The sequence below is a fragment of the Lasioglossum baleicum genome, chromosome 3, assembly GCF_051020765.1.
Source record: "Lasioglossum baleicum chromosome 3, iyLasBale1, whole genome shotgun sequence".
NCBI classification, from domain to species: Eukaryota; Metazoa; Arthropoda; class Insecta; order Hymenoptera; family Halictidae; genus Lasioglossum; species Lasioglossum baleicum.
Genome location: NC_134931.1, coordinates 4,926,308 through 4,941,591, shown reverse-complemented (window position 1 = coordinate 4,941,591; position 15,284 = coordinate 4,926,308). Strand labels below are relative to the sequence as shown.

Genomic DNA, 15,284 nt, shown 5'->3' with positions numbered 1-15,284 from the left:
ATTCGTGGAACAGCTTTTATTGATTTCTAGGATTGCATGTGGACTGATGATACCCAATCAAAATTACCTAATGAGGAATTCAATGTTCCCGACAAACCTAAACTACCACCACTTAAACAGGAAAGTTTCTCTAACTCGTATTCGAACTAACCACTCAAGTGCTACCCGCCAACTTTGGTTTACGAGGGATAATTATCTGAACTGCTAATTTTGCGATACCATCTTAACTATTGCACATGTGCCGTTAGAAGAATCTAAATTGTGTACAAAAGCGATCGGTCAAGAGGCCGAAGAAACGTCGCGTCGTTCCAATTGAAAATTTTTATCAATTACAATATTGTGGCAGAACTCCTAAATGTCCTGTCAAGAAAAACGATCACCATTTCTTAAACGAAAATAGTTTTAAGCATTTTTGAGAAAAGAAAACCTGAAATTCACTTGTGTCGGCTTGATGACCTTGTTATATAATGCATTAAAACAATTACTCAGAACATTTAGCTAAAAAATTTGTTCGTTCTCTTCATTACATTGCAACGACAACAGCTGACAAGAAGTAGAGTTTGCAAGAGCATTATACTGCGACGATGAAAATATGATATTCCACAAGTGCTGTTCTACTACCGAGCTGTTCTAATTGACAAACATTCGCAGAGAGCTGTTTTACGATCCCTGTTCCCAAATACTCCGAGAAGCTGACACAACCTGAGACCTCTTGAACTACGAGATGCAAATTTCTGACAGCAGTGTGAATTTTATAAATAACTTACAAATATTCGCAAAGAAGATGGTGGAGGAATGCAGAAAAGCTAAAAGTTGACGCATATAAGTTCGCGAACGACAAAAGTTTCGAATTTAAAGTAGTGGCACATATTTTTCCGAAACTCCTCACGCCCCTTCAGAAGTTTCGGATAGATGTTTACTCTTTTAAAAGGTAAACTTCCTAAACCGACGCGGTGTCTAAGTATTCAGCAGGCGGTCGGGGATGAAACGAATGTCTCCAGAGACGTTAAAACCGATTTAGGGAGGTCTGGGCTCAGAGGATCTAGCCTAGACCTAGCCCAAACTCTTAACGCACGACCACAGTGGCGTTATCGTAATGCCACGGTATCCCGTGTGCCGAAACTCGTTTGAAGTTCGAATTTTCGAGTCAGAATTTCTGTACACCGCTGTCCGCTGAAAGACAACTATTACATTCGCCTTTCGATGATAAGTACACCTAATATCGCTCATAATATTTTGGAAAGAAAAAACGTTGGCAGAAACCGAAGTTGAGATATTAGTAAAAATCCTTTTTTAAATACAACACTAATGGACATTATGTGATAAAAGCACGTAAATGTATAAATTAATGAACATTTCTCAGGTGGGCGATATTAGGGACACTTATCCTATCATTTGCATTGCTCCCTCGTTTTGTCTATTATTAGGAAGTTAATACCTGGCACTACAAATTGGAGATTATCCATATCAGCTGATGCAATTCGGCGGGGGATTCCATTATGAAACTCGTGAATTGCTCGATTCCACGAATCGGAAGTCATTAATATTAGTTTCGGCAACTCAGGGATCGGTTGTGCTCGGTCCCGCGAGTCACGACAGCTTCCTCAGACAGTGGATCCACTGTGTTGAATTCCTCGGGTCTCGGGGCATTTATATCAAATTCTCTGAATCTAGAATCATCTGTGTCTATCACTGAAACTTATCCCCATCGTGTGTCTAGTCCCGAGAAATATAGGATAGTTGTTAAGAGGGACCTTACTTGTCCGAAGTCCTGCGCTTTGAGGAATGCTAGCACATTTGAGACTTTGCACCGTACACGAATCGTCCGCGTTACCGATCCTGTTTGATACTCGGACACATTAATTATACACCTTCCCATGAATTTATGTTTCTTTATGTTTCGAAAAATGAAAAATCTTCATTCTAAGTTTTCGGCTTATCTTTTCCGGAATATCACCCCCTGCTCGGATGTTGTGCGATCATTCACGGGACACCCTGTAGATTAAAAATTCAGCGAGACAAAGACTTATTCGCAATCCCGTAAGACGCGTGTCTGAATTTGGCGTGGGCTGGCTGTTGCGGCACGCACCAGCCAAAAGAATCTTGGTTTCCATTGGTAGGTATCAATCAACATAACTCATCGGAATGCGGGAGCAGGGACATGCTAGCTCCTCCGTCCTTTCGGAAGTAATAGATACGAAGTAGCACTAAATCACACGGGAATGTGGCTGGCTCGTATCCCCGGGATTTTCAATTATCATGCACAATGGCTGAAACGCGCGGACCATGCATTCGTGGCTTTGCAGATATGTTCTCTGGTAAGAGATGGAACACACAGGGAGTGGGTTAGGTCTGGGTAGGTTCTTCCTCCTATGCGAAGCAGGAGCAGAAGCCGTAGCCAAGGAGAGAACGTAACCCCGTGGGTCTGCCGCGGCAGATATATAACCGGGAATAAACTAGGAGAAGACACGCACGCCGCCTCTTACAGCGGCGTAAGACAGAGCGGAGGGTTTATTGAAGGCGGCATCAATTTTCAATGAAATATTGCAAATTCAAGCGTCGCTGAACCGGAAAACCATCCTGGAACGACGAGACGGGTACGCTGGGTTTTGCCCTTTGCGGCTAAGTGCTCATTCCGAATCCATTTGTTTTCTTCGTGACTTCTGTTTCCCGCAACATACACTGCGATCAAAAATAACAATTGCATTTTTCACATCGCGTTTTAGAATTTACTGACATGGGGAAAATCGTATTGTAGAGCACATGTAAATAAAAAAAAAAAGGAAATATTTCTTCAGACCTGTGCCCCTGGAATATGTAAAATCTGGTGCAGAGATAAAAATTTGAAAGTATAATATGTATTCTGTTCGCCAATAATCTGTTACCTTTTAACTTTGACGTTCGATTATTTATTCGACTAAAACTACGTGTCCGGCAAACCAATTTTTAACACCACTTCCCTCTCGCCGGTCCACCTTGCATTATTTATCCGAATCGATATGCCGCGTAACTCCACCTACGGTTTTTGCTTTGCACCAAATATTTGCAGATGAATTTTTAGAAGGGACACTGCTAAATAATTCGCTCTTTTTTCACAAAATTGGGAGCTTGCTGTTAATAATACATGAAATTTTTAACTGGTGCGTAGCAGTATTTTCTATAAATATTCCACTGATATGAAACTGTATAAATTATTACATTTCCACAAAACAGTTAACGAGATAATATTGAAATCATTTTCAATACGCAGCCACTACTGCATAGGAAGTAGGTGCTCCAACTGAAGTCGCTCAACAAGACGGAGTTAAATGAAACATTCTGTATACAAACAACATGTCACTCAAAATTCCCAAGCTTGTCCTACCATAGCATGGCCAGTCCGGTCCTCTAAAGGTTAACCCTTTGCAGTTGGAGCTATTTTAACTCGACAGTTAAACATTTCTTCCGACCTAGAATAATTCCATTTTATATTTTTTTCATTTCATGGATATGAAATTGATATAACACATTGATATAATTGATTAGATACCAACATATTTAATAATCTGAACAATATTTTGAATAATGGTATAGCAATTTTTAGAGGCGACTCTGAGGCATCCCTCGGCTACTATGACTAACGCCTAAAAATTTCGATATCTTTAACAGCTTCTGCGAAAACAGGTTGCACCGATTCATTTGCTCCACCCTGTAGATCACGATGTATGACCATCCCTCGTTCTTCATTGATCTTACAGGGCGCAGTCGTGCCAATCGTCGATTGAAATATACGACGGCCACCACGAAGAAGGGATGCTTGGCACCGCGAAATCCCTCGAGAGGATCTGCAGTCCTGCGCAGAGGCTTCCTGGGGAATTCGTGCAACAAGATACGTAAGTGGATTCTCCAGTTATTAGACAAGAGATGCCGCGGCGTGGTCTACTATACACGGTTTATTACTCGGATACTGAAGCAAGAAGTCCTCGAGATTCCGCTCGATATATGAAGCGCCAATGCAAACCGCCCCCTGTTATCCGCGGATCTAACCCCGGCATAGCTCGACGAACTTCCGAAATTAATGCGAGGTAACCGATCGGCAGGATCCGTCGAACATTCTCAAAGAAACATACTACTGGGGATGATCGGCAACTTGGGAAATCTGTTTTGTGTCTCGCGTCGGGAGGCGCCGAGGGCCTCCGTGCGCAAGCCTAATTTGTTGCGCGTCTTGTTAGAGACTCGCAGCGCGAGTATGTACATACGTACAAGACTAACCGCCGTGGGGACCATAGTCTGCTCGAAATCACGAAGTCCCAAAGACTCGGACGACTACTGCTATCCTACTCCGCCGCATACAACGGCAAGTTCCCGGGTGAATGACCTTGAGAGGCTAATCAACCCTCCGGTTGCAGCAGAGACGTCTCGAGAATGATAAAACTTGCAAGCGTTTAACTTCGCTTCGACACAGAGATCGTGGCGAGTATTGCTTCCGTTCTCGTATACAGGGTGCCCCAAAATTCCTTCAACAGCCGGAAATGGGACGTTCCTGAGATCACTTGAAGCAACATTTTCCTTTGCAAAAATATTATCCGCGGATTTGTTTAGGAGTTATTAACGAAAAACACGGACCAATCAGAGCGCGACCTGGCGGGACGCGTCAACTGTCTATTGGCCGACTGTGCCAACTCGCGTCTAGGTCGCGCTCTGATTGGTCCGTGTTTTTCGATAATAACTCCTATACAAAGCCGCGGATAACATTTTTGCAAAGGAAAATGTCGCTTCAAATGACGTCAGGAACCTCCCATTTTCGGCTGTTGAAGGAATTTTTGGGCACCCTATATATCGTGCGTTTGTTGTACCAATGTATTATTTTTCTTATAAATGCATGAAATCTGCAGACTACTTATTGTAGTACCCAATTTACATTAGCCAGATTTTTTAACGTTTTTCTTACTTTGCTCGAGGAAGGTGGACTTTTGCAACAAAATTGAGTATGTTCAATTTTATTGCAGCATCATTACTTCAATTTAAGTTTATTTATATTTGTTGCAACTCTGTTTGTTTCTCGAACGAATTTGTTTTATATACAACATTGCGTTCACCATTTTTGCAGCAGAAATACCAAACAATGTGTCCAAAATAATGCTTCTCCCAGCTAAAATCGATAGCCTGTCAATTGCCGAGAGTAAAAGCAAACCGCGCACCTTCCCGCGACAGATTACTGGAACGCAGGCATTAGTTTTCAAACCTCCTATTCTTCTGCAAATGGAAATACGCTATTTTTCGAGATCGAAATTGAAGCGTGCTGCTTCTCGTGGTCGCGAAATTCAAAGCATTAGGAGGTGAAGTAATCGTTTGAAAGAGGATGGTTGTCTAAACAATTTCTAACCAAATGTAAATCTATTGTAATTTCATGTATATTTATTTCTTCAAATACTTTTCTTATTGTCAATATCGATTCAGAGAGCGCACGAACGTTTTAGAAAGAAGTGGGCCATCGCTCGCCGACTTATCTCTCAACGAAGATTGAATTCAAAACGGGCCGATAAAAAGACAATAGACAGATTAAGGTTCTTCCACAACCCGACAAGTAGCCAGCACGCTCTCCGATTTTATCGATTGACCAACTGACTGGGTGATTCAGTCCGGGGGGGGGGGTAAGCAGACGCTTATAAACAGGCGGAGGAAACTTGATTGTAGGAGGGAAACACGGCACTAAGAAAACAACGCGACGCTATACATTCGGTTCGTCGTTTTCGACAAACTCCATTGAGCTCATTCACTGAACTCGATGAAACCGCGTCGGGCGAAACGCGACTTCCGTTCTCGGCCATTTCCTTCGCTTCGGTTCGATCTAATAAAACGTGTTGCGCCGAGAAAAAGGCGGACGAGGGAGGTGGAGTCGACAGAAAAAAAAAGAAACGGGTGGTCTTCCTCGGACTGGAAAACACGGGATTTTATCGGGATGCTGGGTTAGGGGCATAGCCAGCCGTAATCAGGGAACAGCCTCTGATCTATCCGTCGTCGGTGCATCTGACTGCGTCTGCTCGAGAACGAGATAGCTCGCGATGCGTTTCGCTCATCTCATTCGAGTCCATCCTGAAAGATCACTGTACATCATTTAACATACACGGTGAGTCTCGAAATCGTAAAGGTTTGTACTCAGGGGACGAATGAAATTGTTGACTTTCATACACGATTTGTTCGTCGAACCTTCTGAAGATTGCAAAGGCGACTTGTGGATAGAGTACTATCACGCAACGTATGACCCCGTCACGAAAATGTATAGGTTATTTAAAACCTGTTGCATTTAACATACTTGCACAAATTCTCATTTTAAAATTTTGGAATATTTTTAGACGAACATTAACAAGTTGTGTGTTGAAATTCAGTAAATGGGTGTCTGGTTGGCTACACAAGAGTTAAGACTTGTCTCCCCCCTCTACCTTCTCCTTCTACGACGCTATTCCCCCACTTTTCGTCTCTGTGGTGCATATGTCACAACGTCACGTGACTAATCCGGTACTGGCAGAGAGAAGATAGGCTTTTTCCTCTCAATTCAAGTCGATTCCCCTATGAAGTGCAAGGGGTTAAAAAAATGTGTTTATAAATCTCAGGTGTAGTGTTGCACTCAGAACGGAAAAGGATGAAAGAGATAGATTTTTATTACGGGCTTGGACCAAGCTCTAGGGACGCAACCCATCGCGATTCCAAGGCTCACCCGGTATATCCGAGGTCGCATTTAGTAGGTACAGTCTCGAATGGGAAGATATCAGAAAACGGCGTGTATTCGAGGTCGTGGCACGCGTCGATGCACGCGTATGCAGCTACAGACCCGGTCTCCTGGCGATATCGTTTTCCATATTGAAACGCGTGCTTTATAGGCGCGGTTCTTCCGACGACATCGTAAACATTTAATGCCGATCGATTTGTTCATACGTGTAATAACACTGGGACGATACACGTCTCGGGACACGAGAGTATCGCGTCGCTATCTGAAACGGATTCGCGACTTGGAAGGATGACCCCAGGTAGATTAACGCAACATAATTTAAATTATATTTACCTATTTTATTGAAGATTTAATGGAACCTCTATTATTGGAACCGATGATATCTGGACATTCCATTATCCAAATGTAAATGGTAAAGATTTAATCTAGCCCTCTAGCTAGATCACTGCCGATAAGTTTACGTAAGATAGGTAATTGAGTTTCGAGACTACTCCGCCGAGTAGTTCGGATAATCGAGGTTCTGTTATATTGTGAATTAGACAGGTAAAGTTGATTGAAATCGTGTCGTGTTTGGTGACGTTTCAATCAGAAAAATGCCACGAATATGTTGGTAAAAGTTCGATCAGAAAATTATTGGAAACACAACAATTTTGCCATGGAATTGGATATATAAAAGAGGTTTAAAATTAATTCTGTTGATTTCAAGTAAAAAGTCCTATTATATCGCGAATTAAAATGGTTAGTTTGATTGAAATCGTGTCGTGTTCCGTGTAGTTTCAATCAGAAAAATGCCACAAATATGTTGGTAAAAGTTCGATCAAAAAATTATTGGAAACAAAACAATTTTGTCATGGAATTGGATATATAAAAGAGGTTTAAAATTAATTCTGTTGATTTCAAGTAAAAAGTCCTATTATATCGCGAATTGAACAGGTTAATTTGATTGAAATCGTGTCGTGTTTGGTGTCGTTTCAATCAGAAAAATGCCACGAATATGTTGGTAAAAGTTCGATCAAAAAATTATTGGAAACAAAACAATTTTGCCATGGAATTAGATATGTAAAACAGATTGGATAAATGAATTCTGTTGGTTTAAAGTGAAAATTCCTCAAACCAGGTTAAGTAACAGCCATATAGTTTTATTAGCTGCGAAACGTTTGACACTGCTCCGACAGTCATATATTTTGATTAGCCGTATTTGTGCCGGTACGAAGAGGCCCTCGACCCGCAAAGTAGAAATGAAATTTGCCGCATTAAAAAGTGACATCCCGGAAGGGTCGGCCGAAAGTGAGCGAACCGTTCGATTTTAATCAGATAAATGTCAAAGTGGCTCCGCAAGGAATCACGCCGGCTAGAATAGAAGTATCCCCGGCTGAAAAACGTGACAGGAAACCAACCACGAGAAAGACTTTTCCCCGCACATATTGATCAGCGTCGGAGGCCGCGATCTGAATGGGTTACATTCCAAATCCTTTCAACCACGATCGATATTCGCCTCGCTATCCGGAGAATCGTTCACCCGGGGACGAACATTCGCTCGGGATACGAACGAAGGATTTAATTGTAAGATACGAAGTGGCCCGTTGGATAATAGGAATTCCACTCCGAGCGCAAACGATCGTCCTCGAGCACGATTAAATACTGTTTGGCTTCCGAAATTGAAATGTAACGCACGATTTCCACGTGTTTATATTGATTTATCATATTTCTTCAACCGCGCGACACATATCCTTTTTATTGATAAAAATCTAGTTTCATTGAAAGATTCCATTCTTTTTCACTTTACTCGATAGCTGCACACAGAGGAATTATATAACAATAATTTTCTCATTGAAATTCGAGGAATGCCGAACATTTGAATGCGAAGTGTTACTAATAGTTAGAGTTAATAATTTTTCTCTGTCAATTGCGAGTCAAACTGCTTTATATTTGCAGTACTAATTTGGAAACACATTTTAATATTAAAATTTTAAAAACGTCTGATACTTTGTCCCTATATGTTATAGCGAGCGAAATAAAACCTTGCATGCGAAATAAAATTCTGTTTAATTTCGCTGCTGTCTGAAATTACGAATGTGCACAAACGTCCACAGTATAATGATGTCTGTGCATATTAAAATGAAACGAGAGAATGCGGGGAAGTCTTTTCATAGCTGGCTTACTTTTAATTAAAATTGATTTAAAATAGTAGAAGATTTAAATTTATTTCAACCATATTTTCGTTGAAAATAGAAATTAAACAAAGGTGGATTATTTCTTTCACAGGTTTTGTTACAGTTTTTCGCGATTGCCACGGTAATCAATATTATAGCACTATCAGAGAGCATCAGGTTCTTTAATATGGACTGCGTGCCATCCTAAACCAGGATTTGTAGACAGCTGCACATCACGCGCGACAGGATCCTAGCTTCCGGACATTATTTATTATTAAAGATACATTCACTAGGTTTTTTTTCAAAAAACTATAGCATCGTGAGTTTTAATAAAAGCACAGGCTGCTCATACAGTAGATCCAAAGCTTATTTTAACGTTTTTCTTATTCTCGAGAAATTATCGTCATTTAAATTCTGCCTCTACGTTATTCACCGTTCAATTTTTCCGAGAATATTTTTGCGTGACATAGTATAGGTGAAAACCCGAAGACACGTGTTTTTTCTAGAAAGTGCTACAAATTGGATCCTCTATAAAAGGATAAAAAGAATATTTTGTGAATAAATCTATTATAGACTTGAAGATTGAATTTTCCCGAGCTCTGGCGTCGGAAGGTCAAACGATCGCGTCCGCAAGCGTTTCTCGTCCAGCTTCGGAATCATCGAGTGTTTCTTCGAACACGAGTCTTTCATGATTCGCCAACAGATCACGACCTCGGGACGTGAGATCATTTCTGGTTGGTCAAGAAATCGCTTCCGGTAAATACGTTGATCCGTGGGGATTTACGTTGTTACATCAAGTCCGGTCGCTCTCGTGACACTATCGGTGGTGGGTCAGCTGTCGCGCTGGAACGCACGGACATCTCGCGTCCGTCTGTTTCCCTGCGGCTGCATAATGCATACAACGCGTCCGTGCACTCCGGCCAAGTCCCTTTTGCACTTACTTCAACTCTCCGGGCATGCCTCTGCATCGCGCACCAACGGTATCTCGTTCCCTCCGGAGAGAAGTTGCTATACTTTGTTTGTCGCGGCGCAGCGGCTCCGCCATGTCGAGCTCGTTCCACGGCCCGGTGGCCAATCCTGTCTCGCGAGATCACGTTGTTGCATCCACGAACCTCCTGAATCCTCGCAGAGATATCGGCCCGCTCCCCTAATCTTTCCGGCTTAATTACGACCGTCTGATCGAGCATTTACGGCGGCCGTTATCTTTCCATTTGCCCGGCGCAACGCACGGTGTTCTGGTCCGAAACCACTTTAAATATTACACATTATAAAACACACACTCAAAATCGCCTTCGTACCTCTATAAAAAAAAAAGACTAATTTTTAAAGATGAAAACTTCTTTATTTACTTGATGAATCTGATCCGTCACGCTCCGAAGTGAAACGCTATTCGAGTAAACTCGGGGACGCCGGGTTTAGCCGAGCGAGTGAGAAACAGACAGGTGCGTATCGCTGACCTTTTGCTGAGCGAATAAGTCTGATCCGTCATGTTCCGAGGTGAAACGTCATTCGGGTAAACTCGAGGAAGCCGGGTTTAGCCGAGCGAGCGAGAAACAGACACGTGTGCAATCGTTATAGAAGTTTTCACTTCGATCATGCACAGTGTTGGTGTGTTTTTTTTTTTTATTACGTATATCTCGGAAATATTCTAAGCCAGAAATGGATTGGCTAGCGTGCATAGACTTGTTCCGCTATTTGCTGACCATTTAGACAAGCAACGCGATCTACGAAATTAACTCACTCCCTCTGTGTGAAACAATAATCGCACGGGAAACGGAATTCCTGAAACTTTAACGATACTCTAGTCTCGTTTCCCGGTGTTCCGTGAGTTTTGATAAATTCTCCGGACGTGTTTTCCTTGCACACCAGACTACGAGCACTATCTCACACGCGAGCAAAGACAATACGGCACCGTACGTCTTTTAATACAGAGGCAGTCTCTTCGTAGTACTTTCTCGCTACATAGGAGATTATTTCTAATTTTCATGTTTACCTACGCTGAAGCAATAGATAATGTTTCCAATGCCAATACACACCACTATATTCATGTGCACCTCTTGAAGTTTCTATGATTCCAGAACAAACTCCATTTCATATAGAACATTTCATTTCAAAATTACATATATGTAGTTTTCTTGTCTAGTACTCTGTAAAAAATGATAAGAATCCAAAAAAAAACTTGAAGTAACAGCATTTTAAGAAGGAAGCGTGTCTCCTGTGGGATACATACGCTATAAGCCAATTTTCTGACAGACTCATTTCTGTTCGCCGACGAAGGGCTACCTCGTTCCTCAGCAGCTCTGCTAGTTTTTCATCTGCTTTAATTTGTAACATTGCTGGGACAGCCTGGCCAGAATTTATGCTTACAAGGGGACCTTGCAGCTGACCTCCATCGAATTTTAACTAAATCTCTGGCGGTGCTTGTACACCGCAAATAATAATGCTCTGCCGGAAGATTTTGCTACAGTTTACTTTCATGACGGATGAACATATACATATATACATATACATACATATGTTTGCAAAATAAGATAATGCAGTACACAAAATCGGTCTTTGCACACTGATACATTATTTTCTTGCTCGACTTCACTTCTCGTGGACTGAAATGCCATTTTCTTTATTTTTTTGGTTGTGAATGAAACATGAGTGATTGATTCCCGGAGCAGTAGCTTCGAGCTTGAAAATGATTCCAGATCAATGGTTGTATCACTCTTTTTTACAAACTCATAACAATGGATTTTTTAACAATTTTTAACAATAGTTTTGCGAGCTACTCTGTGTATTGAACAATGCTGTCTGTGACAAATGCGCATTGGCAACGGATGCTCTATGTAACATCATAATTTCGAGGTCCGAAACGTAGGGTCTTTCATCAAAATCCGAGTCGAGTCAGCTACAGGGTACCCTTGTTAGGAACAGCTACTGCGACACGTTGAACGCGCGCGCTTATGGGACAGTACAGTGTTTTATGTCGGCTAATCTCGTAAAAATGCATGGGAAATAACGCTCATTTTTCATCTCCAGCCTCGCCAGCCCACCCGTACTCCTTCTTCTAGCCTCGGGCACGTTTCCCATTGTTCGGCAACACCGGCAAATCTGCAATCTGACGATCACAATACATTTGAAACGGCTTTAGGTGTAATATCCATCCGACACGTCTCATGGTACGCAATTATGCGATCGGAATCTGCGCACAGTCGGGCATCCTTACAAATTTTTATTTTATTGAATGACTTTATAACACGTCTCCTGCTGAAAAGAAATATTTCGTGTAAAAGTTTCTTCGTTTTTCTCGGCGAATAAGAATCTATTACAAAAAAAATAGTTTTTTATTTGAAGAAGGAGAGTTGACCTTTGAGTAACCTTCAAGACGGCTAACAAATAAAAAACTAACAGGATAGTTGTATGTCTCTCTCGAAACCGTCAAACTTTTGTATTAAATACTCAGTAATTTATGTTAAGTCTTTGTTCTATTGTAAACATTTGTGTAAATGGACCTTGGTCCGTTCAAAATAAATAATAATAATAAAATATTATTTCCGCGCTATGATAATACCACCACTATCGCACAGTGGAGTATTTGCCCTAACTAATTATTTTAATTATTTTAAAACTTCCATACATAGTGTAGTGAGTCATTGGATTCTTTTTTAATATTGTATCATACGATTTGAACTTTTTTGGGAAGTTACACCAATTAGTTTACTACAGGATGTGAAATGAAATTTTTTCGATAAAACTTTCACAGTGCATGTAATTGACACAGACCTACAAAACATACTTTTTAAATTTTCAATATAGGCCTACATAAAAAAGTTGTACAATGCAATTTTTAATATTTTTTCTACAATTCCGATCAATTGCTATTTTTGAAAAAAATTTTGTTCAGATCCTGTAGTAAACTAATTGCTGTAGCTTCCGAAAAATGTTCATCTCGTATATAGTACAATACTTAAAAAGTTATCGTCTCTTTTAGATCGTCCGAATATTAATTCGAGTAACTGTATTCCCATAGCACAGACAACCAAACTTTTTCATCTTTCGCAAGATTTGAAAAATCGTATTTTGGCCAACTACTTCCACCGTGCGTCGGTGATTCATTGTTTCAGCGATAAGGTAAAAATGTCCTCGAGTTTCGCTGTTGACTACGCGAGTACTATGAAAGCATGCTCTGTTTAATCTCCGTCCATGCGTGGACGAAATATATCGAAGATCAATCCAGGCGGGTCGAGCATCGAGTAATTTAATCGCCGCGCATATCGCGTCCAACTAAAAGCCACTCCCGTACGTTGGAGAACGACTAATGAACCAGCACAGATCAACTCGGCCATCGATGAGACGAAATAAATCGTTGGCTCCGTAATGGAGCACGTTTTGTATACTATGGTTACGTTTGTTTAGAACGGAACCCATACGCCACGGCAAACAGTCCTCCGGGGAACCGGCATGGGGGAGCCCGACGTATAAATTTCCAGTTCATGAGGCGATAATAATTGATCGGGACAGCTGATCACCGTAGGCGCGATTGAAACAGCTTTATGCGCCAGATTACGCCATGATTTGCTCGAACTGTGTTTCCGGTCCGAATTAGGACAGTTTACCTTAGCGTCCATTCGTTCCTCATTTGCCGACAGAAAGTGACAGCCGCGAATGATCGACGAGGCCCAATGGCAAAAGTTTGTTTATTGCTCGAAGGCATCGCCACCTGTTTACTTAAATCGCTTATCGGTCAACGAACAGTTTTGTAATTCACATTTCCTCGTATGCTGCTGGTTAACCCATGGAATCAGACCATTTCCATTGCTGAGTGTTTCTGATCTGAACTTTAAACTCGCATAACTTTTAAACCAAAATGTGGATTCCTAACATTAAAACATGGATTTTCGGCATTTTCCTGTCAAAATCTACAGGATTGTATAAAAAAAGTTAAAAATTTCTGGTTTCCTCAGGTGAAGTTCAGCCGAAAGCAATAGTAGCACCGAATATCGGACTCTTTCTCATTTCGAACATGGGCACAGTTGTCGCAATAAAAGTGGAACTTTGGAATTGAAGAAAATAAAGGTGAATAGAAATAGTTGTGAGCATATGAAAAATGTAGGGGAAGTCGGGGTATTGTGAGCCACGGAGAATCGTGAGCCAGCGCCATCTGTTTTTTTACTGGTAAATAATGACAGCTGCGAACAACTGTTTTTGAGTTGTCTTATAATAAGGTAATATTTCCACGATCAGTTGAAGTACTCACCCGCATCATTACTTTGCTCTGTTAGCAGATACAAATTCGCTGCGCTCGAAGTATTATTTTCATTTCGTGTTTGGTCTATTATTGTTACATTTTTCTGTGGATCTGAGCAGGTAACTGTGTTTATAATACCCGTGTGACTTCAAGCTTTCGAAATAAATAAAGAAATTTGAATTAGGTGAGGTTTGTGTTATTTGTTTGTGGCCTTGAATTATGAGCCACTTTTCTCGGGGAATTGTGAGCCATTCGATTTTTGACATTTAACGAGCTGACCTCACGTGTTTGATGTTTCTCAAGGATTGAAAAATTGAGGAAAAAAAAATTGTTCATCTTTTCAAAGATGAACCGCCAAAACACCATTCATTGAGCTTTGCATTTCAGATTAATTGTGGTTATTTTTAACTTTTTTTCTTATTATTAAAAAATTATTTTGTCATTCAGATACATGAATAAACATTTCATAATAGAAATTGTAATTTTTATTTGATTTCGAAAGTGGCTCACGATTCCCCGAGATTTTCCAAATTCAAGAAAATGCAAATTTTTTGTAATAGTCTTAAAATCATCTAATTTGCAGATATTCGATTAAACTATTGTGTCTAAAAGAAAGGTAAATCTTCATGCTACAACATTTAGCATTGAAATTTGATGAAAAACTTAATTTAATAGCAGTTTTTTGGCAATAAAAAAAGTGGCTCACAGTACCCCGACTTCCCCTAGATATTTAAGAGTGTTGGACTTTAATATCAAGCAGAAATTAAATTTACAATAATTTGAAAGAAATAAGCGTCTTTTATAGTCTGTTTTGGTGTAGAATTGAGTTCTGGCAAATGGAAACAGAGTTTTAGCAATTGTAGTAACTACTTGTACGAGTTATTACTTCGTCGCATTTCGATTCGGGGTACAATTGTATGCTGGTACTATTTAGGTAGAGTGGCTCGAAACCAGTCTGACAACGGTTAGACCAAATTATAAAGTACTCCATCCACTCATGTTATTATGTATCTTACTTTTCGACACGAATTGCGACGCTTGAGGTTTTAAGACACCTAATTTCAACTGGTTTATTACTGTGAATACACCCCACAAATTTAACTAATTATAACAAACACAAATTTATTATATCTCGCTTTAGAACCTTCGTTATTTTGAATAACAGTCGGTATAAAATACAAATACG

At 40.6% G+C, this 15,284-nt stretch overlaps 1 protein-coding gene across 8 annotated transcripts in view; it reads left to right on the top strand.

The window, feature by feature from the left end:
- Positions 1-15,284, top strand: part of LOC143221995 (cubilin) — a 380,302-nt gene that overhangs the window by 334,371 nt on the left and 30,647 nt on the right. For 7 of the 8 annotated variants that reach the window (XM_076447780.1, XM_076447777.1, XM_076447782.1 and 4 more), the window contains one exon: positions 3,738-3,872. The exons of the other annotated variant lie outside the window; for it this stretch is intronic. In XM_076447780.1, the coding sequence (XP_076303895.1) occupies positions 3,738-3,872 (135 nt within the window). The remainder of the gene's footprint in view (positions 1-3,737; positions 3,873-15,284) is intronic. 8 annotated transcript variants of the gene reach the window in all.